Source organism: Marmota flaviventris, chromosome X, assembly GCF_047511675.1.
Source record: "Marmota flaviventris isolate mMarFla1 chromosome X, mMarFla1.hap1, whole genome shotgun sequence".
In the NCBI taxonomy this organism is placed as follows: Eukaryota; Metazoa; Chordata; class Mammalia; order Rodentia; family Sciuridae; genus Marmota; species Marmota flaviventris.
In genome coordinates, this window is record NC_092518.1 from 91,262,959 (window position 1) to 91,290,498 (window position 27,540).

Below are 27,540 nucleotides of genomic sequence, written 5' to 3' on the forward strand. Positions count from 1 at the left end.
TCCAACAATAGAAATGGCAGATGACCATGACCCTCTTGTTAGCATGGTAGTAGAGAAGTAACATAGAACTCAGATGAAGTTTAATATGAATCTCAACTGCATCATGTAATAGCTTTGTGACCCTTGCCAAATTAATCTCTTTAAAACTCAAGTCTTTTCCCAGGTAGAATGGAGAATGATAATTGCATCTGCCTTATGGGGTTATGATGAGAGCTAAATTAGATAATATAGAGAAAGCACTTAGTACACATGCTGGTACATAGATGTTTTAGTCAGTTTTCCATCACTGTGACCAAAAGACCTAATAAGAACAACTTATGGGAGGAAAAGTTTATTTTGACTCATTTGACTTATTTCAGAGGTTCAGTCCACAGACAGCCAACTTCATAGCTCTTGCCCAATATGTCAACCAAGAAGCATAGCTTTCCTTACCAGGGACAAAATACAAACCCCAAAGTCATACCCCTGTTACCTACCTCCTCCAACCACACCCTACCTACCTACACTTACTACCCAGTTAATCCAATCAAGTGGATTAATCCACCAATTAGGTTACAGCTCTCATAATTTGATCATTTCACCTCTGAACATTCTTGCATTGTTTCATATATGACCTGTTGAGGGATACCACATATTCAAACCATAACAGTAGAGAATAGCTTACCTTCCTCCTACCCTCATCTATAGACCAGTCTTGGCAATGCATATCATTGTAGTATTTCTGGAAGCCTCTAAAATGCTAAAGAAACCAGATATAACTTTATGGAATGCTTTATTTTCTGAACTTATTTATCTATAGAACAATTTTTATCTCCAAATACTTAGCATTTGAAATATAATTAGGAAGTACTGACTACCATGCACTTGACACTTTCTTCCTTTTATATTTTGTTTTTTGTTTCATTTTGTTGTGTATTTAGGCTGGCCTCATATTTTAATAGTATCAAAGATTTGTCAGTGTCAGGGAGTGACTAAACCAATAGAGTTTCCTCAACTATGATAAGAACAGAATGTAATGTTTTCAACTGTGATGACAAACATTTATATTTCTTTGTACATTTTATGTCAGGTTAATAAAACTTCAAAGCATAGATCTACAGTTGAGTTTATTCTCTTTATTGACTTTCAGAGACAATTTAATGAAAAAAAATAAAAACACAGGTGAGATAAGTTTGTGTTTGCTTTTATTATTAGTGTGTGGGCTGGAGTGCAGAAACTAGCTTTTATATTTCATACAGAAAGAAATGTAATATACTCAAGTAGTAGAATATTCTTTTTTCCCTGGTACTATAAATTGAACCCAGGGGCCCTCTACCACAGAGCTACGTCTCCAGCCCCTCCCTCCCTCCCTCCCTTCCTTTCTCTCTCTCTCTCTCTCTCTCTCTCTCTCTCTCTTTCATTTCATTTCATTTTAAGATAGAGTCTCCCAAAATTGACCAGGCTGGCCTAGAACTTGTGATCTTACTGCCTTAGTCTTCCAAGTTATTGGGATTATAGCTGTATGCCACCACACCTGGCAATAATAATTCTTTCTTACTTTTTTTTGGTACCTGTATGATACCAAAAGTTGTGAAGAAAGTCACACTAAGTTCTTATTTTCTCTATGGATACCTAATGTAATACTTACTAATTAGATTATGGTAACTTCTGCACCTGTGGGCCAGGACAAAATGAATACCTTATCTCTCAACAGAATATTCTTTCTAACTTTAATAGTAAATGGAATTTTCAATCTAATCTCCCTATTACAAACTATTTCTGAAGAGGATGTGTACAAAATGAGATTCCAGAATTAACAAAAAGTTTCAACTCCCATTTATGACTAATACTCTGCTAGATATTGTTAGGAGGAAAGGACTGAGCAAATAGGTAAAGAAAGATAATATAGTCCTCTCCTTCCAAAGAGCCTGCATTTTCAGTCTCTATTGTATTTTTTGTAATAATGACATTTTAGTGTATGTTATGATTTGGATCTCAAATGTCCCCCAGAAAGACCATCACTCAAGGCTTAGTCACCAGCCTATGTCATTATTCAGAGGTAAGAATGAATAGAAGAAAGTGAGGTCACTTGAAGGGAATTTTGGGACCTCAGCCCCTTCCTGTCTCTCTCTGCTTCATGGCCTACATGAGGTGAGAAGCCTCCCCCACCACCACTCCCTGCCCTCATATTCTGCCTTGCCCCAGGCCTCAAAACAATGGGGCCAAACAGTCATGGACTAAACCCTCTGGAACCATAAGCCAATATGAATCATTCCTCCTTTTAAGTTGTTTATCACAGGTATTTTGTCACAGTGACACAAAAGCACGCTAACACAAGTCCTGGCACTCAAATAGCAATTCAGGTAGGGTTCTCAAATCTACACAAAAATGGCACTGTATAGAGTTGGACAACATTTAAGGTACAGAGTGCATGTATCTTCTGTGCATTCTTATACTAGTTCTACCCGGGCTAAAAGGTTGAGAATAAAGGGGCAAATGGTGGAGGCCACGTCCCAGTTTCATTATAAGTCTAGACTATGACCTAATTCTGTGCCTGTATGTTTTTCCCTTGATAGAGCAACAATTTATTCAGTGGAATTCTTCTTCCCAAGGCTTTACAATATAGGAAAACAGAAACTGTGAATACAAGACAAAAACATCACCAAATTCCAAATATTCATTGTTTAAGTTTTCTTTTCCTGAAATCCATAAGTCTTCCCTTTACCTTATTTTTACTGCCCAACAAATAATATCTTTTGAATTATTTTAGTCTGTTGTATTTATCTTGTTAGTCAGCAGTTGCTTCATCTTGCACCATCAGATATTATTATCAGATTCTGAAGAGCTCTGGATATTGCAAAATTTATTATCCCAAGGGATTGAATATGTTGATGATATAGAGTTTACTATAATTCCTCCAGAAAACATTAACAAGTAGCAACAGCAAATGATGGATTTAGTTTCTAGGACCCTTACCACCACAAAACAAAACTACAATAGAAAACATTAGCATAAGAAGGGTGTGGTCACATGCTTGTAACCCCCCTACTCAGGGAGGCTGAAGCAGTTGGATCACAAGTTCTAGGCTAGCCTCAGCAACTTAGTGAGACCCCATCTCAAAATAAAAACTAAAACGTGCTGAGGATATAGCTCAATGGTAGAGCACCCCTGGGTTCATTTTCCAGTACTGCTAAAACAAAAGAAAGGTAGAAAATGTTAGCAAAAAAATTGTAATGTATTTACAGAATATCCTATTATTAATTAAATGACATATATTCTATAACTTCTTACAATGGAGTGCCTTATTATTTTCTTTTTTTCAGTATCAACACAATTTAAAGTTTTATAGATACTCAACCTGTTCCAGCTGCCCTTCCCCTAAGTGCCCAAATGCCATCAGTCTCCTAGAGAACCAGAATGACTCTGTTCTAATTTGAACTTAGAACTAAAACACCATATGTCCTAGCATCTGAACCTAAATCTGAAACTGAGGTGGGTCAGTTTAACAGATTCAGCACTGTGGCAGTAAGCATCACACTAAACAATATCTATAGAGAAGGATGAGTATATAACTTTTTATCTGTATATATCATATTTCCTTGCTGTAGTAGGACATATCCTGTCCAGATATGCCATCCTTCTATGTAGGGAGGAGGTGCACCTTGGACTCTGTTCATTACAATTATCTTTAAAGTATACATTTGTTTTTCAGTTTGAATTAATTCGAATTATATGAAATATAGCATACTATAGGTTCCCCCCCATCCTTGAAGGATATGTTCTAAGATGTTGCATTTATGCCTTAAACCTCAGATAATATTGAACCCTATATATAGTATGTTTTTTCCTGTATATACATTACCCATGATAAAATTTAACTTATAAATTAGACATAGTAAGATATTAACAGCAATAACTAATAGTAAGAGAAAAATTATCACAATAATTATAATAAAAGTTATTTAAAATTTATCATTTATTTCTGGGGTTTTCCATGTAATATTTTTGGACTGATGGTAGATGAAACTGCAGAAAGTGAAGCCATGGGTAAGGTGGGACTACTGTATTTAAAATTACATTCATCAAACATTTATTTGACAAATATTTTTATGTTACATTCCACTTACTCTGCTAGATGTTGTGGATACAGTGATGAAAGACACAGTCCTTAACTTGAAGAAGTTCAGGGGTTAGTGAAGGACAAATAAACCAGATAACTGCAAGGGAAGCCTGTATTAGACAGTATAAAAGTGGAATAATTAAACCAGATGGGTCAAGAACTTATAAAAGGAGGTTGAATTTTATTCTGTAGATGAAATGGAACTTTTAAAGAGCCTTTAGCACAATAATAATATGAGTATTTTCCCCTCTTGGAAAAATTTCTCTGATGGCCACAAAGAGAATGAATTAGAGGGCTAAGACTAGTAGCTTGGAGCCCAATAGAAGTTCATTAATGGACATTTAGGCAAGAGATATTAATGACAATAGAAATTTATTAGAACAGGAAAAGAATAAGACTATTTATGATGTGACTTTCAAACATAGGTATGGCTAATTTTCAAATCTCTCTATGTGAAGTTCATTACATATTGATAAACCAAAATAATTCTATTGTCAAGAGTTTTTCTATGCATGATAAAGGATTGGCATTGGTCTGGACAAAGTAACTGGACAACCATCTTGAAATTCCATGACTATAAAATCAAACTATAATTAAACTTCAATCCAATATATTCTCTCTCTCTCTCTCTCTCTCTCTCTCTCTCTCTCTCTCTCTCTCTCTCTCTCTCTCTCCTTTTTTGTGGTGCTGGGGATTACAACCAAGGGACTTGTGCATGCAAGGCAAGCAGTCTACCAACTGAGCAACTGAGCTATATTCCCAGCCCTTTAAAAGTTCTTGTTTTCTTTTGTGGTGCTGAGGATTAGAACCCAGGGCCTTGTGCATGCATCACCCCGATATTTCTCAAAGTATTGTCCACAGGCCACATGTAGCAAAGTAACTCACAGAACCTGTTAACCTATAAATTTCCATGCCCCACCCAAGACATACTGAAACAGAGAATAGGTCCCAGGAAGCTCAATATTTTAACAAGTTTTCCAGGAAATTCTCATTCAAATTAAAGTTTGAGGATAATTAATCCAGCCCAAAAGTTCTTAAATTGTGATCTAAGAACTTCTGGTCTCTGAGATTCTCTCAAGGGTCCATGATATTAAAACTACTTTTGTAATAATATTTGGCCATTATTTACTTTATTCACTATGTTGATATTTACATAGATTATGTAAAAGCAATGGTGAGTAACACTGCTGTCATCTTAAAACCAATTAATATGGGACACCAGACTATTAATTATAGTCTCTACCCCCATGCACTTATAGGAAAAAGAAAATGCCACTTTTACATAAGAATGTCCTTGATGAATCAGTAAGAATAGTTAATTTTAATAAATCTCTACCCTGTACAACTTACATATAGGTATATTTTTGTGTGATGAAATGGGAAGTAGGCCTAATGCACTTCCACAGCACACCAAAGTATGATATTTCTCAAGAAAAAGCACTTGTGTGACACAGTTGTCAGCTGAACTAGCTGCTTTCTTCAAACAACTTCTTTTAACTTGAAGACCTGCTGGCAAACAACAGCTATTCAGACTTATGTATTTGGAAGACCTTTTGTAAAAATGAAAAATGAACCTGTCATTTCAAGAAAAACAACTGACTGTGTTTGTTGTTCATGACATCAGTTTTCAAACAAAAATTAGAAAATTTTGAAAACTTTAACCCACCATGTGACTTGATAATTTCCTAATGCTTAGACTTTTCTGATGAGATCAATGGTGATATTAATAACCAATTTATTTTTTGATATCATATAGTCTAGAAATGAGTCACCACTTAGAAGATCTACATTACTCAGTGAACCAATATTTTCCAAATGACCAAGCATAATATTACAAAATTATGGATGAATAAAGGATCCATTCAGCCTACAAGTTAGACCAATAGGTTTTCATTTAACTAAGAAGAGTTCATTGATATGGCTTCAAATTCTACTTTGAAACTAATGTTTAGAGAAACCATTGAGTTTTAATGTAGTATCAAAGAATATTTACAGCTAATGAAAATTCTTTTAAGACACCACTCAATTTTCCAATTGTATTATATATGTGAATAAAAATTTACTTCATATGCCTCAAATAAAATAACACAGTAGAACTAAAGCAAAGGCAGATATGAACACCCAGCCTTATTTACCTGTCTTCTATTATGTGTGATATTAAAAAGGATTGCCTGGCCATGGGTAGTGGCACATGCCTGTAATCTCAGCACCTTTGGGAGGCTGAGGCAGAAGGACTGCAAGTTCAAAGCCAGTCTCAGTAACTTAGAAAGGCAACTTGTTAGGCAAGGCAACCTGTCTCAAAATATAAAAAAAATAAAAAGGGCTGGGGACATGACTCAGTGGTTGAGCACCACTGGGTTCAATCCCCCCATCTGCCCTGTCCCCCCCCCCATAAAAAAGAACTGCCCAAACGATAATGCCACTCTTGTTTATTGTACTTTTTGGAAAATATATTAATTTTTAATAAAATTATGTTAATTATATTGGTGTGTGTCTATGATATTTTTAATGAATTGATTAATATTTTTTTAAATTGCACACTGTTAAATTCTAATCTGGTATCAATAGAAATAATCTACATAAGCAAACATTGAGGCCCTCAATAACTTTAAAGAGCATAAAGGGTTCCTGAGACCAGAAAATTGGAGAATTGCTGGTCTAGCTCTTGGTTTCTTAATGATATACTAAACATAATCACAAGTGGATGTCAGAATAGTTCAGGTAACACTAGGTATTTTTTATAAAAATTCTAAAAATTGCTAACCTGTAAGTATGACATGTCATGGACAAATTATTCATCTGTGACCATTTGAACACTATTTCCTTAGTGTGTTTAATTTTCCTGGGGACTCCATTTGCCAAAGATATTTTGTATATACTGTTAGCAAGTCAGTCATCCATTCCCTGATGAAGTTTGTCTTCAAAGCCAGGCAGGGCACTCTGGTGCACACCTTAATCCCAGAGACTGGGAGGCTAAGGCAGGAGGATTGAAAGTTTGAGGACAGCTTCAGCAATTTAGCAAGACCATGTTTCAAAATAAAAATAAATAAACAAATGAAAAGGGCTGGGGATGTAGCTCAATGGTAGAGTGCCCTGGGTTTAATCCTTTGTATCAGGGTGGGGGGCCTACAACTGAAATATTTGGTAGTGCAGAGAAGAAATGCAATTTACTGTACCTGATTATATGCTTGCATTTCTTTTATTGGCTTATAAAATGATAATGGTAAAATGTGGTTTTGGTCATCTCCTCGCCACCACCATTCCCCACAAAATACGATTTGTAGAAACACAAAATGTTTAGAACCATTGATTTAAAAAACAGCTTACCAGTACTGTCTATTCTAAAACAGACTAGGTTTTAACTTTAAAGGCTAGTTAGAAACATAATGACATCTTAAAGGAGCATACAGTACTGATTTAGTCTTTCCTAGTGAGCCACAGACATACATTTCCAGATATTTTAAGAAAAAAAAAAGAAACCATTTTTATATTTGCTTCCTTGATGATGTGTCTATTATTTTAATCAAGAGAACTTCTGTGAAGCAGTAAATGTAAGGAACTTAATTTTGGTTCATCTTGACTGGCAATAATCAAGAGAAAACAAAAAAATGCCACAGAACAGGACTTTCAAGAAGGAAAAACCAGTTTGGCTTAAATGTTTAGGTAATCTGTTTTCTGTTTTATAAAAACATCACTAGGGATTCTTGGTCTTTTGCGCTTTGGTATCCCTCTTTGAAATAGTTGGTCTTTCCCAATGTTCCAAAGAATTTGGGCTGTAGAGGGAAAAACAGCTTTTGAAGGCTACTGTGGACAAAATGAATATTCAGAAGTCCACTTGAATTGGTTCCAGATTTTTCTAATGGAGGAAACATTTGTTATGTTGAAACTCTTCACACTCAGATCTTGTTCATTCTAGATATCAGTGAATTCCAAAGTGCTGACTTCATTATACTATCAGGATGTCTGGGCAAAACTGAATATGAACTTAGTTTTAGAATAACTACTTTGGCCTTCAGTTGCCCTTATTACTTGTAGCACTCATTGTGAATATTCTTTTCTAATATTAAAAGTAGAATATTGGTTGAAAGAGATACTAGCACTGCTTTCCTCATGTTCTTCTCTTTTGTGTGTGAATGTCAAGGGAAGTGTGTAAGTATGCTATCACCATGCTTGGAATGTTTTATATCTTGTGAAGATTTTGACATGTTAACATTAAATATATGGGGGAAAGACTCAGAAGTACAGAATGTACTGTATAGATTGTACTTAATAAATATTTGTTCAATGAATTTGTCCTTAAAAATAAATAATTAAGACTAGATCAAAACTATAATATCATTAATGTTTTAGAAGAAATGAAAGGGGTTGACCACTAGCATGATCTTAGGTTAAAATTCTATACATTGTGATTGCTAGCTAGAAAATTCCCTCATAAAGCTTAGGATAGATACTTTTATTAATATTTTAATGGAATGATAGGGAAGATAGGGAAGAGGGGAGGGAGGGGAAGGGAGGGGGCAGGGGATTAGCAAGGATGAAAGTAATTAGCAAGGATGAAAATAAATGCCTATTACTATTTAGTAATAGTAACAATAGTTGCTACAGCCTATTTCATTAACTTTGATCCCAAGGTAGGGACATATCAAACCTGTTTTTCATTGTTGAACATTTGAAATTGGAGTTTATATTTCTTCTGCTGCTTATTTGCTACTTATTTCTTTTTTTATTTAATTGATTTTATTTTTTTAAATACACAACAGCACAGTGCATTACAATTCATATTACACATATATACCACAATTTTTCATATCTTTGTATATAAAGTGTGTTCATGCCAATTCATGTCTTTATACATGTACTTTGGGTTTTTTTGCATTACAATTCTTATTACACATATATACCACAATTTTTCAAATCTCTGATTATGTATAAAGTATGTTGACACCAATTCATGTCTTCATACATGTACTTTGGATAATGATGACCATCACATTCCACCATCCTTGCTAATCCCCTGCCCCCTCCCTTCCCCTCCCTCCCCTCTTCCCTATCTAGAATTCATCTATTCCTCCCATGCTCCCCCTCCCTACCCCACTATGAGTCAGCCTTCTTATATCAGAGAAAACATTTGGCATTTGTTGCTATTTATTTCTAATGTGTTCCTTCTAAAATACTTTAGATAGCTGTGTGAACATGTAATAAAACTTAAGCCACCTCTTATTAATGACTTTGAATTAGGAAGCTTAAGGATTCCTTATAGAATTGGAATCTGTAACACTGCATACAAATGTAATCTCAAGAAAGTGTCATTTAAGTCATAATGGACCCACAAATTTATATTTAAGCAATTAGTATCCAGATTAGCTGTTCTTCAAAATTAAATTTTCAAATACAAAATAGTATAAATACACTGTATTGTAAAAAAATAACAGCTTTTTCTGCTGTTCAACTCTGAAAATATATTTATTAGCAATAACACATTAACACTAATAAATAATTTACTAGTTTATCTCTACAAATCAGAAAGACATTTAACTTATAATTTTTGTAGTGTGTCTTCATGAATTTGCCCAGTGGTACAGGAAATAAAATGGTGTAAATGGTCTCATAATCACCTTTGAAATAAAGTGCATATTTAGAGAGATGAAATCCTGAAATGAGAACTGTTCTATGACCATTGTTGTCCAGTTAGTGGTCAGTTTTCTTCATCAGACACTGTCAACAAATTTAAGATTTTTTATTTTCTTTAGAGATGGGTGCTATTTTTTTTAGAAAACTAGGATGAAATTAATAGTTGATTTGAAGATTCCATAAAGATAATAAAAATGTAGTCGTGTTCTTTTGACAGATTTGATTTCAGATCTTTAGAAACCTAGTACAACCCTACCTCCTTCAGGCAGAAACTGCAGCCCAGTCTTCTGATTCCCTGAGTTCAGTGTTCTTTTTGCTACAAATTGCTGCTTCCCTTTTCAGATTGTTAACAAGGTTTTCTTTGTGTATTATTATCATAAATAACATTGGGGTTCATTTTGATATGTTTATACATGCTTAGAATATAATTTGCTCCGCTTCAGTCCTCAGTACTCCCTTTTTTCTCTCCCCTCTTCTCCCCCCACTGACCCCATTCTCCTTCTTGTATTCTATTAGCCTTTCTTCCATTTATTTATTTTAATTGGTGCTTTATAGATATACACAATGATGGAATTTCTACATATACATAGCATAATTTGTTCAATTTTATTCCACAGTTCCTTTCCTTTACCCATCTCTCTGACCCCTCAATCCTCTTCCTCTACTCCACTGATAACTCATCTATTTTCATGGGACCCCCTCCCCTGTTCTCCTTATTTTGCTCTAACTTCCACATATGAGAGAAAACTTTTAACTTGTGACTTCCTGAGACTGGTTTATTTCACTTAGTATGATGTTCTCCAGTTCCATCCATTTACCAACATCCATTCATCTGTTGATGGGTACCTGGTTTTAAGTAAAGAGTATTACCAAGTTGAGGAATATCAGAACAATCGTAAAGTAATGTGTTATTTCTACAAATATTGGACATTGAAGGAAAATAATTTTTTTATGATGAAGGATATTTAACTAACCTAGTATCAGTTGGGAATGTGATTTGGAAATTATTTTTTCTAGTACTACCATAATAGTTATGCAAAATTCATTTCACTAAGATCATATTCTTCCTAATGGTGATTGACTAATCTATACAATATATTTGCAAGTGCCTACAGGGCAGGGATTATATTTTATTCCTTTTGTAGCACCACAGCATAGCAAAGTGTCTAGCATGTATGTTGATACTCAAAAAATACTTTAGGATGTGGCTCAAGCAGTAACGCACTCGCCTGGCATGCGCAGAGTGCTGGGTTCTATCCTCAGCACCACATACAAATAAAATAAAGATGTTATGTCCACTGAAAACTAAAAAATAAATATTAAAAAAAATACTTTAATCAACTGGGTGTGGTGGGGCATACCTGTAATACCAGTGACTTGGGAGGCTGAGGCAGGAAGATTGCAAGTTCAAGAACAACATCAGCAAATTAGTGAGGCCCTAAGGACTTAGTGAGATCTTGTCTCAAAATTTAAAAAATAATAAATAAACAGATCTGGGGATGTGGCTCAATGGTTAATCAACTGAGTACCAAAAAAAAAAAAAAAAAAAAAAAAACACTTAATGGATGAGGTTAGCATATTGTCTATATTCTGTATAGCTGGTCTGGTCTATAAGAAGGTTAATTGAACCTTAGTATTAATCTTAATCTGATTGGCACTGTTGTAATTTGAATATGAGATGTTCCCCCAAAGCGCCTATGTTAATGCAGATGGTGAACTGATAAGATTATGAGAGCTGTAACCTCATCGGTGGATTAATCGATGTGATGGAGAAATAATTGAATAGATTACTGAATGGTAACTCTAGGCAGGTAGGATGTAGCTGAGAAGGTAGGTTACTGGGTACATGTCTTTGTGGGTTGTATTTTATCCCTAGCACCTTGGTCCCTCTCTCTGCTTCCTGGCAACCTGAGGCAAGCAGTTTTCCTCTACTGAATCCTTCCAGCATGATACTCTGCCTCGCCTCAGGCCCAGATCAATGAATTTGGCCCACAATGGATTGAACCTCTGAAACTGTGATCCCAAAATAAACTTTCTTACTCTAAGTTGTTCTGGTCACGTATTTTGGTCACAATAACAAAAAGTTGACTAACACTGTTTAGTCAGTTGACAAAACTTGACACTTTTCAAAGGAGATAGTTGTTTCAGTGAAATTTTGCACTGAAAAGTAGATTACTTCTGAATTTGTACTACAGTGTATAAATTAATACATCAGACTTGATTGTGTGTGTGTGTGTGTGTGTGTGTGTGTGTGTGTTGCTGGGGATTGAACCCAGGGCCTTGTGCATGTGAGGCAAGCACTCTACCAACTGATCTATATCCCCAGCCCAGCCTTAATTTTAACGGTTAACTATAAGAATGTTTCGAGGAAGTAGCAATAATTTTATAGACTGTGATAAAAGTATTCATTTAATATGTGGTTCTACCGTGAGTGAGAGAATACAGATATGTAAAATTCTTCAACATAAATGACATAGATTTAATGATATAAGTTTAGTTAATTGGACTTATCTTCTTGAGGGTCTAGACTCCTCTCTTCAAAGAGGATCAGTTTTCATGAACATTGAAGAATTACTTTGATTTTCTTTCTAGGAAAGGAATATCAGTATCTCACTCTTTCAAACAGGTAAAAGATTGTATTTTTGATCATCCCTTTGAAAAAATGCCATTATTTACATTTTCCAAATTTTGTTTAAAATGAAAAAGATCTTCTAGCCTCTCTGCTCATATTTTAAGTATCCCCCTCACTTTATTTTTTACATATAATAAATGGCTAATGATCTGTACAGAATGTTTGTAATCCTTTTAAAAGTCACTTATAGGACTCAGGGTAGAGCTCAGTGGTCGAGTGCTTGCCCAGCATGCATGAGGTTCTAGTTCCATTCCTAATACCATGAAAAAAAATCACTCCTAAAGTCATTAATTTTAATTCAAACCATTTGAAATAATCACTTGAAATAACAGCCTATTTCCAATATTTCGTTGGCATAGAAAAACTTAATAACAAACCTCAGCAAGGCCTGCTTTTAGCAACAGAAACCGAACTATCAGAAAAAAAAAAATTTCCTGTTCTACAAAAAGAAATCTATTCTTCTTTGTAGTTTCATGGCACCTATCTTATTTTGTGATTTTCAACAGTGTAGCAAGTAGAAAAACTTAACTTCAAATTGTACATAGACTGGCTTTAAAAGTAGCTGTGAAAAAAATAAAAAGAATAAGCAAAGTAAATTTGTTACAAGTTAAATTGAATTGTGTACTATTATACATAAGTTTTGACTATAATATCCAATGGTGAGCTGGAGCCAGCTTGATCTCAGTTGTACTACTTCTTCCCAGCTCCACTTTCATGTGGCCATGGTGGAAATATTTACACCATAGATTGTGGTGAACACTACAAATCAGGGCTTCCTGTAACCCTGAAAGCTAATTGTTAAACTTTTACCACTATATCCCTGAATGTATCTAATTGATTTTCATTTGGGGGGGGGCATACCAGGGATTGAACTCAGGAGCACTTGACCACAGAGCTACATCCCAACCCTTATTTTTTTTTTTTTTCAATTAGAGACAGGGTCTCACTGAGTGGCTTAGCGCCTCTCCATTGCTGAGGCTGGCTTTGAACTCACTATTCTCCTGCCTCAGCCTCCTGAGCCATTCAGATTACAGGTGTGTGCCACCATGCCTGGCTTGATTTTCATTTTTTAAAATCAAATAATAACTTTAGGTTTCATTAAAAATACAGAGCTAATGTAGAATAGAGTTGAAAAGCAGAAATACTAAAGCAAAACTGTTTGGGGTTCAAATATCACTCCTGCATTGACTAGCTTGTATTATCCTAAACAATTTAGCCAATTTTATCTTTAATTGGGACAATAGCAATGTCTACCTTGTAGGGTTGATGTGATGATTAAATATGTTAAGGGCCGAGCTTATAGTTAAATCTTATCTAACAACCTCAATTCTGCAGAACATAGCCAGGATTCAGGAAGTAAACAAAAATGTCTGAGCAACCAATATAAATGCCAGAGAGTACTTGCATTGGAAGCTCTCCCAAACTCTTTCTGAAAGCCTGGTTTACTTACTCTTTCTGCAGAACCAAGCTTGATTGTCTTTTCTGAGCCAACAGAAGATTAGAAACATAAGATTAGAGAGTAGTGCTGCTGCTAGAAGCCACAAGTTGAGTAAGAATCTTAGTCCTTCAAGAAACATTGATGGATGTGAGAATTTAAGAATAAGTGAGACCAGCGCTGGGGCTTGGGCTCAGTGGTACCACACTTGCCTGGCATGTGTGAGGCACTGGGTTCGATTCTCAGAACCACATCTAAATAAATAAATTAAATTAAAGCTCTATCGATGACTGAAAAACAATATATAATAAAAAAAAAAAGAATAAGTGAGACTGTCACATGCTTGTAATCCCAGTGGCTTGGGAGGCTGAGGCAGGAGGATCAGCCGTTCAAAGCCAGCCTCAGCATAAGTGAGGTACTGAGCAACTCAGTGAGACCCTGTCTCCAAATAAAATACAAAATAGGGCTGGGGATGTGGTTCAGTGGTCGAGTGCCCATGAGTTCAATACCCAGTACCCACCCCCTCCAAAAAAAAGTGAGACTGGGTGAACTCCAAGGTCCATTCTTGCTCCAAAAATGTATGAATTGGGTAAAAAACATAATAGTTTGGGGAAAATAATACTACATTAAATAATGGCTCACAAACATGATCCAGTGTCAATAATAAAATGGGACCATATCAGATTACTTTTTAAGATGTCTGTTCAAGAACTGGGGCTGGGGCTCTGTGGTAGGGCACTTGTGTGGCATCTGTGAGGCAGAGGGTTTGATCCTCAGCACCACATAAAAACAAATAAGTAAATAAAGGTATTGTGTCCACCTATAACTAAAAAGAATTTTAAAAAGATGTCTGTTCAAAATGGTTAATTATAGAATGTCATAGAATAAAAAAAATATTCTATTACAAATGAAGATGAAATATTTCTGGGTACCATAGATGTACTAAACATTAATTTGCTTATCTATATATTTCATAGCAGTCCATTGGAGCTATTATTCTATGCATTAGATGGATACAGTGGCACAGACCATAATCCCAATGATTTGGGAGGCTGAGGCAAGAAAACTGCAACTTGAGGCCAGTCTCAGCAATTTTTCATAGCCCTCAGCAACTTAGCAAGGTTCTGTCTCAAAATAAGTAAATAAATACATTGAAAATCTAATGGATAACAAATTCCACCATTATGTACAACTATACTATACCAATAAAAACGTGGAAAGAAAATAAATAATGTGTCCTTTTGAGGTTGTGTTACACAAGATCTTGTACTGGTGTTTCTCTGCTTTCTTGCATCTGGGTAACATGACAGTGATCATCAGTTTTAGAAAGTATCCCTCACAATCAATAAAACTGTCACAGAATATATTATGAAGTTCCATTGCTAATTTTCACTTGAAATATATTTTAATTATTTTTATCAAAATGGTAACATGTTAATACAAAGAAAAAACTTTACTAGTTGTAAGATTTAGTTTATAAATCATTCAAATTGAAATTAAAGAATTATCGGGTCATTAATAATGAAGTCTCTTGGGAATATTATGAGTTTTGTAAAAGAAAAGCTCTTTCAGATACTTATTATGAGATATATGTCTCTTCTGCAGAAATAAAATGCTGCTTAGAGATTCTCTTTGAATATTTTTAATTCCAGTGCTCAATTTTTGTTTTTGTTAATCTGTGGATTGTTCTATAAAAAGTTTATTATACTTATGAGCTATATACCTATGTTTTTAAAATATGACCTGACCAGGTATATTTGAACATGTTAAAAACAATATCTTGGGCTGTAGATATAGCTCAGTGGGTAGAGTGCTTGCCTCGAGTGCATAAGACCCGGGGTTCAATCCCCAGCACCATACACAAAGAAGAAGAAGAAGAAGAAGAAGAAGAAGAAGAAGAAGAAGAAGAAAAACAGTACCTTTGTTAATAAAAATTTAACTGTCTAAGAAATAGTTAAAATTAAGTATATGTGTAAAGGTATTTGTTACCTGTAAATTTTATTTATGTTGAACATCTAATTTCCTAACAATACAGGGAAATCATCCCCATAATTAAGAAATTCTCTCTGCCCTAAAATGTTCTTAATTTAAAGAGGGGAGTAAGGCATAGAAATTGAGATGCAAACAAAAATAAGTACTAAATAGGGATTAAAACCAAGTGATGGCCAGGTGCTATAACACACACCTGTAATCCCAGTGGCAATGGAGCCTGAGGCAGGAGGAACAAGAGTTCAAAGCCAGCCTCAGCAACTTACTGAGGCCCTGAGCAACTCAGTGAGAACCTGTCTCTAAATAAAATATAAAAAAGATCTGGGGATGTAGCTCAGTGATTAAACACCCCTGGGTTCAATACCTGGTACCAAAAACAAAAATACAAAACAAAACAAAAAACAAATGATGGGAAGTGTCAGAACAGTCATAGGGCATTTTAGACTGAGGGAGCAGAAACAAGAGTTATAAAAATTGAATGAAAATATACAGTCCCATGTAGCTGAATCTGAATTTTCATGAGATGGGGATGTAATAAAAATATATCAAACTGGGGCACAGTGGTGCACACCTGTAATCCCAGTAGCTCTGGAGGCTGAGGCAGGAGGATCTCGAGTTCAAAGCCATACTCAGCAAAAGCAAGGCACTAAGCAACTTAGTGAGATCCTGTCTCTAAATAAAATACAAAATAGGGCTGGGGATGGGGCTCAATGGTTGAGTGCCCCTGACTTCAATCCCTGGATCCCTCCTCCTAAAAATATCAAACTGGAAAAGTCAGTTGAGACCATATCACATAAGGTTTTACATACTATGCCAAGGAGTCAGACTTTAGCCAGTAACAAATAATCACTGAAAACTTCTGAGCAGGAAGGGAAGAGACATGATCCAAACTAACAATGGCAAAAAAAAAAAAAAAAAGGAAGGTAAACTCTGATAAAACTTTAAGAACAGAGGGATACTGAATATAGCACAACCAGTTAGGAGGTTACTGAAATAGTTTAGGCAAGGAAATTATGAAGACCTACATAAAGGCAGCAGAAATGAAAAGAAGGATTTGATCATGGGAGACAAAAAGGAAGTTAGTAGGATATACAGGACTAACTAGATGAGCAGTACACATTCAAACATGATTCTGTGGTTTAAACTAGCTTGCCAGAAAGGTTGAGATGCCATTAGTTATGATTGGGAACACTGGAGGGGGAGACATTTTCAGATAACTGTAAGAGTATGGAAAAAAGGAGGTATATCCTAATGCTTAGAAATAAATCTTTTATATGATTAGAAAGTGAATTCAGTAGATTTTTTATTGTTAGATTATATATAGCCTGTATGAATATGGATTGTGAGGATTGAAATACAGCATTGTTCCTGATATGTAGACAATGTACATTTCTTGAGTATCTTTGTTTTTTAATCTCCAACTGACCACAATAGCCAGTATGTTCCTGAGCATCCACCCCTGCCACCCACCTCATATCTTCTAAAAGAATAAAAACTTATTTCTGTTAGTCAAAAAAGCTTATTAGAAGGCCCAATCAGTGATTTTAAAGGAAATCTTTAAAATTATAATACATTCCAAAGTCTTATTCTGCAGGTTACAATATCAGAAATAAATGCTAGATTATATAAATAATAAAAACAGTATAGCCAGTCATTTTATTGAGACATGGCTTATAGAGAAAAGATAAATAATGTTTGTGCTTTTAGAGTCCTACTTAGAAATGTAAAGTTCCCAAATAAATGACAAAAAGAGCCACTTACTCACAAAACTACCAATTCTCCATATGCATAAAGAATTTTTTGGTCATATATTCACATTGGAAGATACACCAGAAGGTTTCTACATTTCAGACTCCTCCACTCCCAGTTACTTTTGAGATTTTCTCCCATGTAAGTGAGAATGGAGTGAGTCATTAAACTCTATCAAACTGACTGATCACATATTGGTCAGTAGAATTATTTTTTTTATTTTTTATTTGTTTTAATTAGTTACATATGACAGTACAATGACCTTGACATATCATACATTTGAATCAGGTGGGATATAATTTCTCATTTTTCTGAGTATACAGGTTGCAGAATCACATTGGTCATACAGTCACGTATATACACACAGCAATAATAATGTCTATTTCATTCTACTGTCCTTCCTTTCCCCCCTTCCCGTCCCCTCCCCTCCCATAACTTCTCTCTACCTAATCTATGGTAATGCTATTCTTTTTTTTTTCTCATATCTTCATACATGTATTTTATATAACGATGAGGGTCTCCTTCCACCATCCATGGTCAGTAGAATTATGAAAGGGTTTAACTAAATGGCTTTCATATACAAAAAAGAATAGTCTTTTGAAAATTTAAGATCTATAATGAATGATACTCTTTGAATATGTTTTTTTTTAATTTAATAACTTCAAACAAGGAGAGGATCCTAGTGTGTAGTGTGAGGTATTTCTGTTTGGCCTGATCTTTTGAAGTCTTTGGCTATTGGACCTATAAATTTAAGGGATTATTGCGGGGGGGGGGGGGATTCTACAATTCACATTGTCTTTTAGGGTTTGTACTCTTAATTTGATCATTGAATGTGTGAATATTATTATAATATTGTAATTATATGTTTAAACTTTTGTCTAAAGGTCCTTTTAGATTCTTGTTTTTGTGTGGTTGTTTATTCCAGATTGGAGTTTTATTATTAACCTTAATTAGTGCCTTAAGCTGACATCAGTGGGAGGTTTCACTGGTCGGTAATACCTTAACATTCAAAGAACTCTTCTTTTGCTTAAGATTATTGTTCTAAGATCATATAAACTAGAAGGAATATAAACCTTGAAAAACATTGGAATGGCTGAGCAATCTGACATTCTTGGAATATAGGAAAAAACCGCTTGTCTTTTTTCTAGAAAAAAAAATATTTGGGATTAGAAAGGGCATTTTTACAGAAATTATCATTAGCAATAAATTTAATTTAACTTCATATGTCCTTTTTTTGAAGCAAAAAAATTGTTTTATTAATAAGCAAGCCAATTCAATATAGACATATGGAAGGAATCATGAGGAATAAATAGTGGAATATCTGGCACTTAAAACAGTAGTGTTAGCAACTCTCATATGTCCTTAATTAGCCTGAATAGAAACATTTCCATCAGTTCTACGTGTAATCTTCATTGCTAACCAGATCACGTCAATGTAAAACCTTAAATACCTTGGACAAATTTTATATTGCTGTTAAGGATATAGAAAAATGACATATCATGGACATAAATAAGTTGTACATTTTGGTTTACATACATTATGTGTCTCACATTACTATCCTGACATGTAAATCCTTATATATGTTACTAGTGAATACATATGATAATCTATCACCCTGCAAATTGAGAGATGCATAGCTGAATATTTTTATATTTCCCAAATCTCAAATTCTCTGGAACATAAGTCCTATTGTCTATGAGCTAGGGGTCTATTTGTCATTAAAGAAATCTTCATATAAAATGCAAATTGGGCCCAAAAGACAATACTCTTAAATTATGGGTTATTAATCTGAGGAGAGGGGAGCTACCTGCTATATACAATAGCTTCCTTACTAAACTGTGAGGACCTTAGAATCAGTACCCAAGCCTCATGAATGTTTATATCCCCTACAACTTTTATGTATATAGTAGTTGATTGATAAATGTTAATTGAATGAATAAGTAAACTTGTTTTGTCTCATTGTGTCTCATTTTAAATAATTTTAGCAGTTGGATTTTGTATTAAGAGTGTCAAACAATAAAACTGAATTTCTTTTCTTTTACTTACAGGTGCAGGAGACATTGTTGCAATCATGATTGGCAATCTGAAAGGAACAAAAATTCTACAGTCTATTCAAAAAGGCATACAAGTAACAATGGTCATTGAAGTAGGAAAAAAACATGGCCCTTGGGTGAATCACTATTCAATTTTCTTTGTTTCTGTGTCCTTTTTTATCATTACCGCAGCAACTGTGGGCTATTTTATCTTTTATTCTGCTCGAAGATTACGGAATGCAAGAGCTCAAAGCAGGAAGCAGGTTTGTAATGCTCCTCTCTTCCCGTTTGCATTTTAATATATTTCCCTTGCTAGACAAAGATCTCTATATATATGTTTTATAAAATATAGTAGTTTAAAATTTATGTCAGCCTCCATCTTCATTTATTTTTTTAATTTGTCAAGGAATTTAATCCTGCCTGATTAAGTCTTTAACACCTCATTAAGGAAGCAGCCAGAATTTAATTATAAATGGGTGTAAATACATATGTCCTTTTAAATAAATATTTTTTATTATAACAGCCTTCATATTCAATAAAGAAAATTTAGACATTAGAAGGTAAAAAGGAAAAATCCTTCCCAAAATCCAACATATCAAAATATCTGTAATCTCTGCCCAAAGATAACCACTGTTATTTTACATATATATGTGCCTTTGCATGTGACAGTGAGGCTGAAGAAAGACACTAGGCTGGCTTTCATGAGAAGGCAGGTTTAAAGATCTAGTTGTGCTCCAAACCATGACATATTCATAATATCTAGCATAGTGTAACATTATTACATAAAAGGTACAAAATATAGAAACAATAGAGCCAAAATACCAAAGTATTATGGAACAAGGAAGTGCCCATGATTCTGTGGTTTTGATCCTGGCACCTATAAACTATTTCTTACCCCCCTGATATCCTCATTCTGTCCTTTTTCATACAGCCTTATTCAGATGTATGCATGACCACTCCCAAGCATACATCTTCAGTTCCCTTGGCCATACTCTCTGTTACACAGTCTTCTCTTTGGTCTTCATGAGGGATTGGTTCCAGGACCTTCAGATGGATACCAAAATCTGCACATAGGCAATCCGTTACATTATATAAAATGGTGTAGTATTTGTAGAGAACCTGTATATATCCTTCCATATACTTTAAATCATCTCTAAATTACTTTTAATACCTAATACAATGTAAGCGCTATGTAAATAGTTGTATTGTATTTTGTAAGAAATAGTGGCAAGAAATCATCTGTACATGTTCATTAGAGACACAATTTTTTATTCTGATTATTTTCAATCCAAGCTTGGTTGATTCAAGCATGCAGAACTCATGGTTATAGAGGGCTGTCTGTACTTGCCAGCAAAATCCAACCCTTCTTAAATCCTACTTGCCACCTACACTGTCTGCACCTTGCATAGCTAAAGTAGCAGAAAAACATTTACAGCTATACTGACTGATCTGACTTCAAATTTATGACCGTTAATGCTGCCCATTAATCATATTATGTTTTTCTTAGCCATTTACTCTCCTACTTTCCTAGGCGAGTAATCTTACTTTTTTCTTTCTCCTTAAGCATCCAACAATTTTATTCTCACTGTTCCATTGATAAAAATTGAAGCAATCAAAAAATAAGTTCCAGGCTGGGGTTGTGGCTCAGCAGTAGAGCACTTGCCTAGCATGTGTGAGACACTGGGTTTGATCCTTACCAATACATAAAAATAAATAAATTAAATAAAGGTATTGTGTCCAACTACAACTAAAAATATATATTTTTAAAAAAAGTACTTCCACATCTACCCATCTAAGTGCATTTAAGTCTTTGTCCTATTGCTTTGCTCTATCTTCTGTTACTGTGGATGAACTGTTCCCTTGAAAAGGTCCACTTTCCCTCATGCACAAGATCCTTTTAGTCTTTTGTATACTAAAGAACATTACTCCAGCAGTTGTTCTGTGTCACTGTCCTACCACTAACAGTGTTTCCTCTGGATCTTTCCCATCAACACAAAAACATACTATTATGCTCCTATTTTCAAAAGAATTTTTTCTTGATCCCAGACCAGAAACCTTAGGTTATTTTTACTTCTTTTTTTTCTCACTTCCCACATAATCTCCATTGGTTCCACCTCCATTATATATCCAGAATTACATCTTACACTTGCTCCAGTCCATACCACCATCATTGCTTACTCCTCTTCCCTTCAGATATTCTCAACACAATGGCAGAATGGTGTGCTACTTCTCCAGAATGTTTGATGGCCTTTCAGATGCTCTTTCAGTAGATTGAACAGAATACAGTTTTATATGTACTGAGAAGTTTCTCCAAAGGCAGTGAATTTCTGTCCACTCCAAGCACTCTTTCTGAAAAGCAAAGAACAACCAAGGGTGGGAGGATCAATGAGGATTTCTAATAGGAAGAATGTTGAGTCTAAGAACAGATGAGAAATTGAAATTTAATTTAAAAAACTTCATAAAGATTAGATATTATATATGGTTTTTTTAAAAGTGATGATTATCTCAGTGTTTAAAGTTATTTGACTTCTGTCCTTCTCACAGAAGTCACTTATCACATTGGTGGCAGGTTCAGCCTGTTACTAGCTATGGTCAAAAGCATGTTTCAAATTCCTTTGCTAGGCTACTTAATAGCTTCACATTGAGTTAATATTTCACATTTGTATGTTATACTGTTTTTTATCTCTGAAGTGGGAAAGAAATTGCTATCCTGTATGACTAACTATTCAACAGTAACAATGACAAGAGGGTTTGGTTTCTCTATGTTTACTGTAGGTTATGTGTTTTGGTACTGTAACTGCTATTATATTGAATCAGTCAGCAAGTAATAAGTTTATAAAAAATCTTTGGTGTTGCAGAAGCTTCATTGAACATGTAGCCCTGACCTCATCATTCATTTAAGAAATTTTCATAGTTTGTAATGTATTTATGAAAAATTAACCTCTGTAGGCTTGGTCAAGAATAGCATTGAAACTTCTATTATAGAAGGCTTTTGAAAGGGCATCTTTTACTACTTAATGGATTGTATCAATTTATCATTTGTGGACAAAAGAATTAAATATATGGCTGATTATTCTTTTACTTATAAATATTTGAAAGTTCTACATTATCATTTATATATTTAATTTTCATGACCCTTGATTTATTTTTAAAAACAGAGCTTGATATACATGATGGTTACAACTATCATTTAACATTTAACTCCATTATCTACATTTACTGTTAGAAATGGTGTTGAAGTGAGTTATGGAAACTTGCATTAGAATATTAGGAAAAATAACGTATTCAGGAATCTCTTCCTTCTAAATATTATGATACATGATATATAATTTCAGGGAAACTGATAAATGTATAACCATAAGTTTTGATGACTAAGTGCTCAAATAAGTCCCCAGAGGTAATGACTTGACATGTCATAGAAAATGTGTCCCCAGCTAACATGGAACTTAGAAATGACAGAATCATTGCTACTGGTGACAACACTTGTCCATATTAATATTTGGTATATGAACAAAGGCCAATTATTCTAGGAAGGTTTAATAAACACTTCTCTGATACTTCCTGATTTATTTTGTAGCTAAACCAAACTGTTTCATAACCATGCTGTGATATGCTATAATACTGGTATTGATGGTAAAATTCATCTACCTTATATAAATCAATCATGTGGTAATCAAATGGATTAGTTAATTGAACTAAAACCTCCTCAGGATGTGATACCAATGGAGAGTGAGTAGCTGAAGGAAGAATTAAAATGACTTAGTTTCTTATATTATTAAATAGCTCTGCACAAGTTTATCACAAATTTCAAGTGGCCATAGATCAGGGGAGTAAATGGATAACTAAATTAGTACAACAATATAAAGATATTTGTGATGGTCTTATGGACTGGAGAAATTGTACCTTTGGGAGTTGTTTCTACCACTTGAATGCTTCTACAAGTATTAGGTTTATATAATGTTGTTCAACCTATATACATATATATGTTATACAAATACTATACTATATAAATATAATACTGTACTATAATAGTAGAAGTATAACATGTATATATAAATAGTGTATAAGTAAGAAATATTTATATATAAATATATTTATATATAATGTATGTATACTGTTGCACATATAAATGCTAATTATAGTAAATAAATGTTATATAAAATATAGTATTTATATAAATACTATATTGACACTGCACTGATTGCTTTGTAGATTGCAAAAAAAAGAAATAACAGCAGAACTATCTGCTTACTCCTTGCATGTCCCTAAAGGTAGCCTTGATTGGATCTTAGCCATGGGAATGTGGCCCTCAAAGTGATCCGTATGATAGTGATTGATGATAATGTTATATACACCTGAGGCAGTGGACCATGTTGTACCAGTTTGTCAAGTTTGCTTTGTACAACAATTCATACTGATGCTATGCACAAGTCAGTGTTGGGGACCTGAGTTTCAGGTAACATGGATGGTTGCTAATAAGAAACCCATAGTAACCAGCCCACAAATCCAAATCTCTCATCCTGATACTCAAACTGTTTGTTTGGGCCACCCATGTCCATATAGTTTGATATAAGAGAATAACACTACTACTATTCATTTCTAGATGAGGATGGGCTAGGATACATTAATATCTTGAAAATTATTCTTGAACTTTAAGCATTATTAAAATTATCTGAAATATTCCCAATTACATTTAGTTTTCTCTATTCCAGTAGTACATGAAATTAACTGGGAGATTCATCAGATATCTGCATACTATACTATTCTCAACATATACAAATATGTGGTTGGTGTGTTTGCATGTATGTATCTGTTCCTGCCTAAATTTGAGAATTTTTCAGGGCCTTTTACAAGACCATGAGAATTGTGGCTCTTATATAGAGCAGGTTAAATAAACACTTGTATAAGTGAGATCTAGTTTTACAATCTTTTTTCTGACTTTCTCATCAATCAAAAGGAGACTAAAAATGGGTCCCAATTTTTATAGATTTACTTATTTAATTCTTCATTTATATCACTATTTCTTTTTTGAGACTTCTTTCTCACTAGGTTACTGTGTTAGTCCTCTTTCTGTCACTGTGAGAAAATACCTGAGATAAATATCTTAAAAGAAGAGAGGTCAATTTTGGCCCATGGTTTCAGAAGTTTCAGTGTATGGTCATTTGGCCCCTGTCACTTTGGGGCTTGTAGCAAGGTAGAAAGAACATCATGGCGTGAAACATGTGGTGACGCAGAGCTATTCACTTTTGACCAGGAAGCCAAGAAAAAGGGAAGAGGTTGACATCCTAATATCTTCTTCAAGGACACACCCTCAATGATCTAACTTCCTTCACTAGGCTTCACCTCCTAAAGATTCTACCTGTGGTGCCATAGGCTGGCAACCTAACCTTTACTACATGATCCTTTGAGGGACACTTAAGATTCAAACCAGAACAGTTACCATGGTTGGTCTTAAAGTTCTTGGGTAAAGTGATCCTACTGCCTCAGCCTCCAGAGGGCTGGGTCTACAGCTCACCCTACCATGCCTGGCTTATATCACTAATTCCCTGCCCCCCTGCAACTTTATTGCAGTGTAATTAACAAATGAAAATTGTATCTTTTCAAGGTATACAAAATGATAATTTGACATACATTATACACTGTGAAGTTATTACCACAATCAAATTAACACATTCATCACCATACAGTTATACATAATTACGTGTGTGTGTGTGTGTGTGTGTGTGTGTGTGTTGTGAGGACACTTAAGATCTACTCTTAGCAAATTTCAAGTAAAACATCAGATCCTCAGAACTTAATTGTCTTCATAAAATGTTGAATTCATAGAAGCATAGAACAGAAATGTAGTTTTCAGAGGCTGAGGGTGGGGAAAAAGGGATTGTCAAGGACTAAGTTTGGTCAGAGTGTACCAGCTTGCAATTATATTGCTAATTCTAAAGGTGTTGATTGTCTCTCTTCATAAAAGGCTATAATCTGAGAAATAACCTATTTACTGAGTCAAATTCTCCCTTTCTCCCCAACTTTTCCTCACAGTGCATTTCTGTACACTGCTCATAGTGCTTATCTTTATGGGAATGGTCTATACTCCTATGTATCTCTCTCTGAGGTTCCACAGATTTGTGGGAAGCTGTTTAATAGCCTGCACCTCTTCTTTCCTGTAGGAATACTTTTATTCAAGTATTATACATAGGTTTTCTTGTACAGAACAAATTTCTTTAATTTTTCATATACACCAACTACCACATAGCTCAGACCTCAAGTTAATTCTCAAGAATATATTTGAGGAATTCAGGTGCAGTAGTACACACCTATAATCTCAGTGACTCCCAAAGCTGAGGCAGGAGGATTACAAATTTGAGGACAACCTCAGCAACTTAGAGAGACCTTGTTTCAAAAAATAAAAAAGGATTGGAGATGTAGGTCAGTAGTAGATACCCCTGGGTTTCATTTCCAGCACCTTCGGAGGAAAAAAAGAAGAAAAGAATCTTCTTACTATAATTCTTGATTTTAAATAGCTTGCTTTACAAACTCTGAGCCAAATTTATGAAAATGTTTATTTTTAAAATGAGGTGATTTACGTGCAGGAAAATCTAGTTTGCTTGTATTTACCCTCTTTTCTTGCTTTTGCATACCCTGCCTCTATAAAATAATTAGGTTTGCCTGCATAACTAATGTTATTCGTGAGAATTTCATTTAAGCTGAAAGATAAATGCCCTGTGACCAAGAATCAGGCTGGCAAATCACCAGACTAAAGCATATATTTTACCTAATTGGATATAAATACACAAATGAACTAAGTAGAATACTTTTGCATTTACTACAATTTTAAAATTTAACATTATAATAAAGAATAAGAATTGGTTTCATTTTTCATTTTCAGCCCCACTGAACTCCCACTCATAAGCAAAAGCAAAACAAAATGAAAACTATATATATATATATATATATATATATATATATATATATATATATATACACAAAAAAATTGGCTAGAGCCTTCAAAGCTTTTGACTAGTCAGAGTAGTCACATTAAGCTTCTGTTAGGAAAATTGGCCAACAACCAGCTTAGTTTTAGTTTTCAACTCAACTGCCAAATCTTCTGACACCAGGTATTTTTTTAAGATTGAGAAGTAGGAGAGAGGCTGTTGGTATAATATACTTATTTTAAAATTTTTCAGAAATTATAGTGAGTAGCCAATTTACAAAGAATTTTAAGATTGGGTAATAGCTAACTTTGAGGGTTTTTTCCCTCCTATTTCTCTCATTTATCTTCTCATGGAATGTGAAGCCTTTTAAAGGCTTCTTTGCTGTTGCACAATGGAAGCAGTGTACTATAGTGGAGAGATCATGGGTTTTAAAGCCAGATAGAACCTGTGCTTGAATTGAATCACAGCTCTGCAACTAACCATCTGCCTGGACTTTATTCAAGCTTCATAAGCTTACTTTTCTTGCCTATAAAATTTGTACATTAAAATACCTATTTACAAGGTTGTTAATAATTACACACAATGACACATGTAAAAATCATAGAGTTGAAACTGACACATGGTAGGAGCCCAATAAATTCCCTCTAAACCCTTCTTTCCCAAATTCAGTGGATTTGAGGATTTAAATGAGCAAAATTGGCCAGGATTGGTGGTGCCTGCCTGTAATCCTAGTAATTTAGGAGGCTGAGACAGGAGGATTACAAGTTTGAGGCCAACCTCAGCAACTGTCTCAAAATAAAAAGGGCTGGCGATAGAACAGTGGTGGAGTGTCCCTGAATTCAGTCCCCAGTACCAGAAAAAGAAAAGCAAATAAGTAAAATGGAGAGGAGTCTTGTTTGAACAAAAAGGAAGAACAAGAAAACCCTGAAAATCTGTTTATATTTTCTAAATTTAGAAAATATTATTTGAGCAATTACTATCCACTATGGGAATTGTTTTAAAATACTAAGATCCAGTCCTCTAGCTACTCACAATCTAGGAGGGGG

At 34.5% G+C, this 27,540-nt stretch overlaps 1 protein-coding gene across 2 annotated transcripts in view; it reads left to right on the forward strand.

The window, feature by feature from the left end:
* Positions 1-27,540, forward strand: part of Rnf128 (ring finger protein 128) — a 103,046-nt gene that overhangs the window by 57,612 nt on the left and 17,894 nt on the right. For both annotated transcript variants that reach the window (XM_027932779.2, XM_027932777.2), the window contains exon 2: positions 19,584-19,831. In XM_027932779.2, coding sequence (XP_027788580.1) covers positions 19,584-19,831 — 248 coding nt within the window. The remainder of the gene's footprint in view (positions 1-19,583; positions 19,832-27,540) is intronic.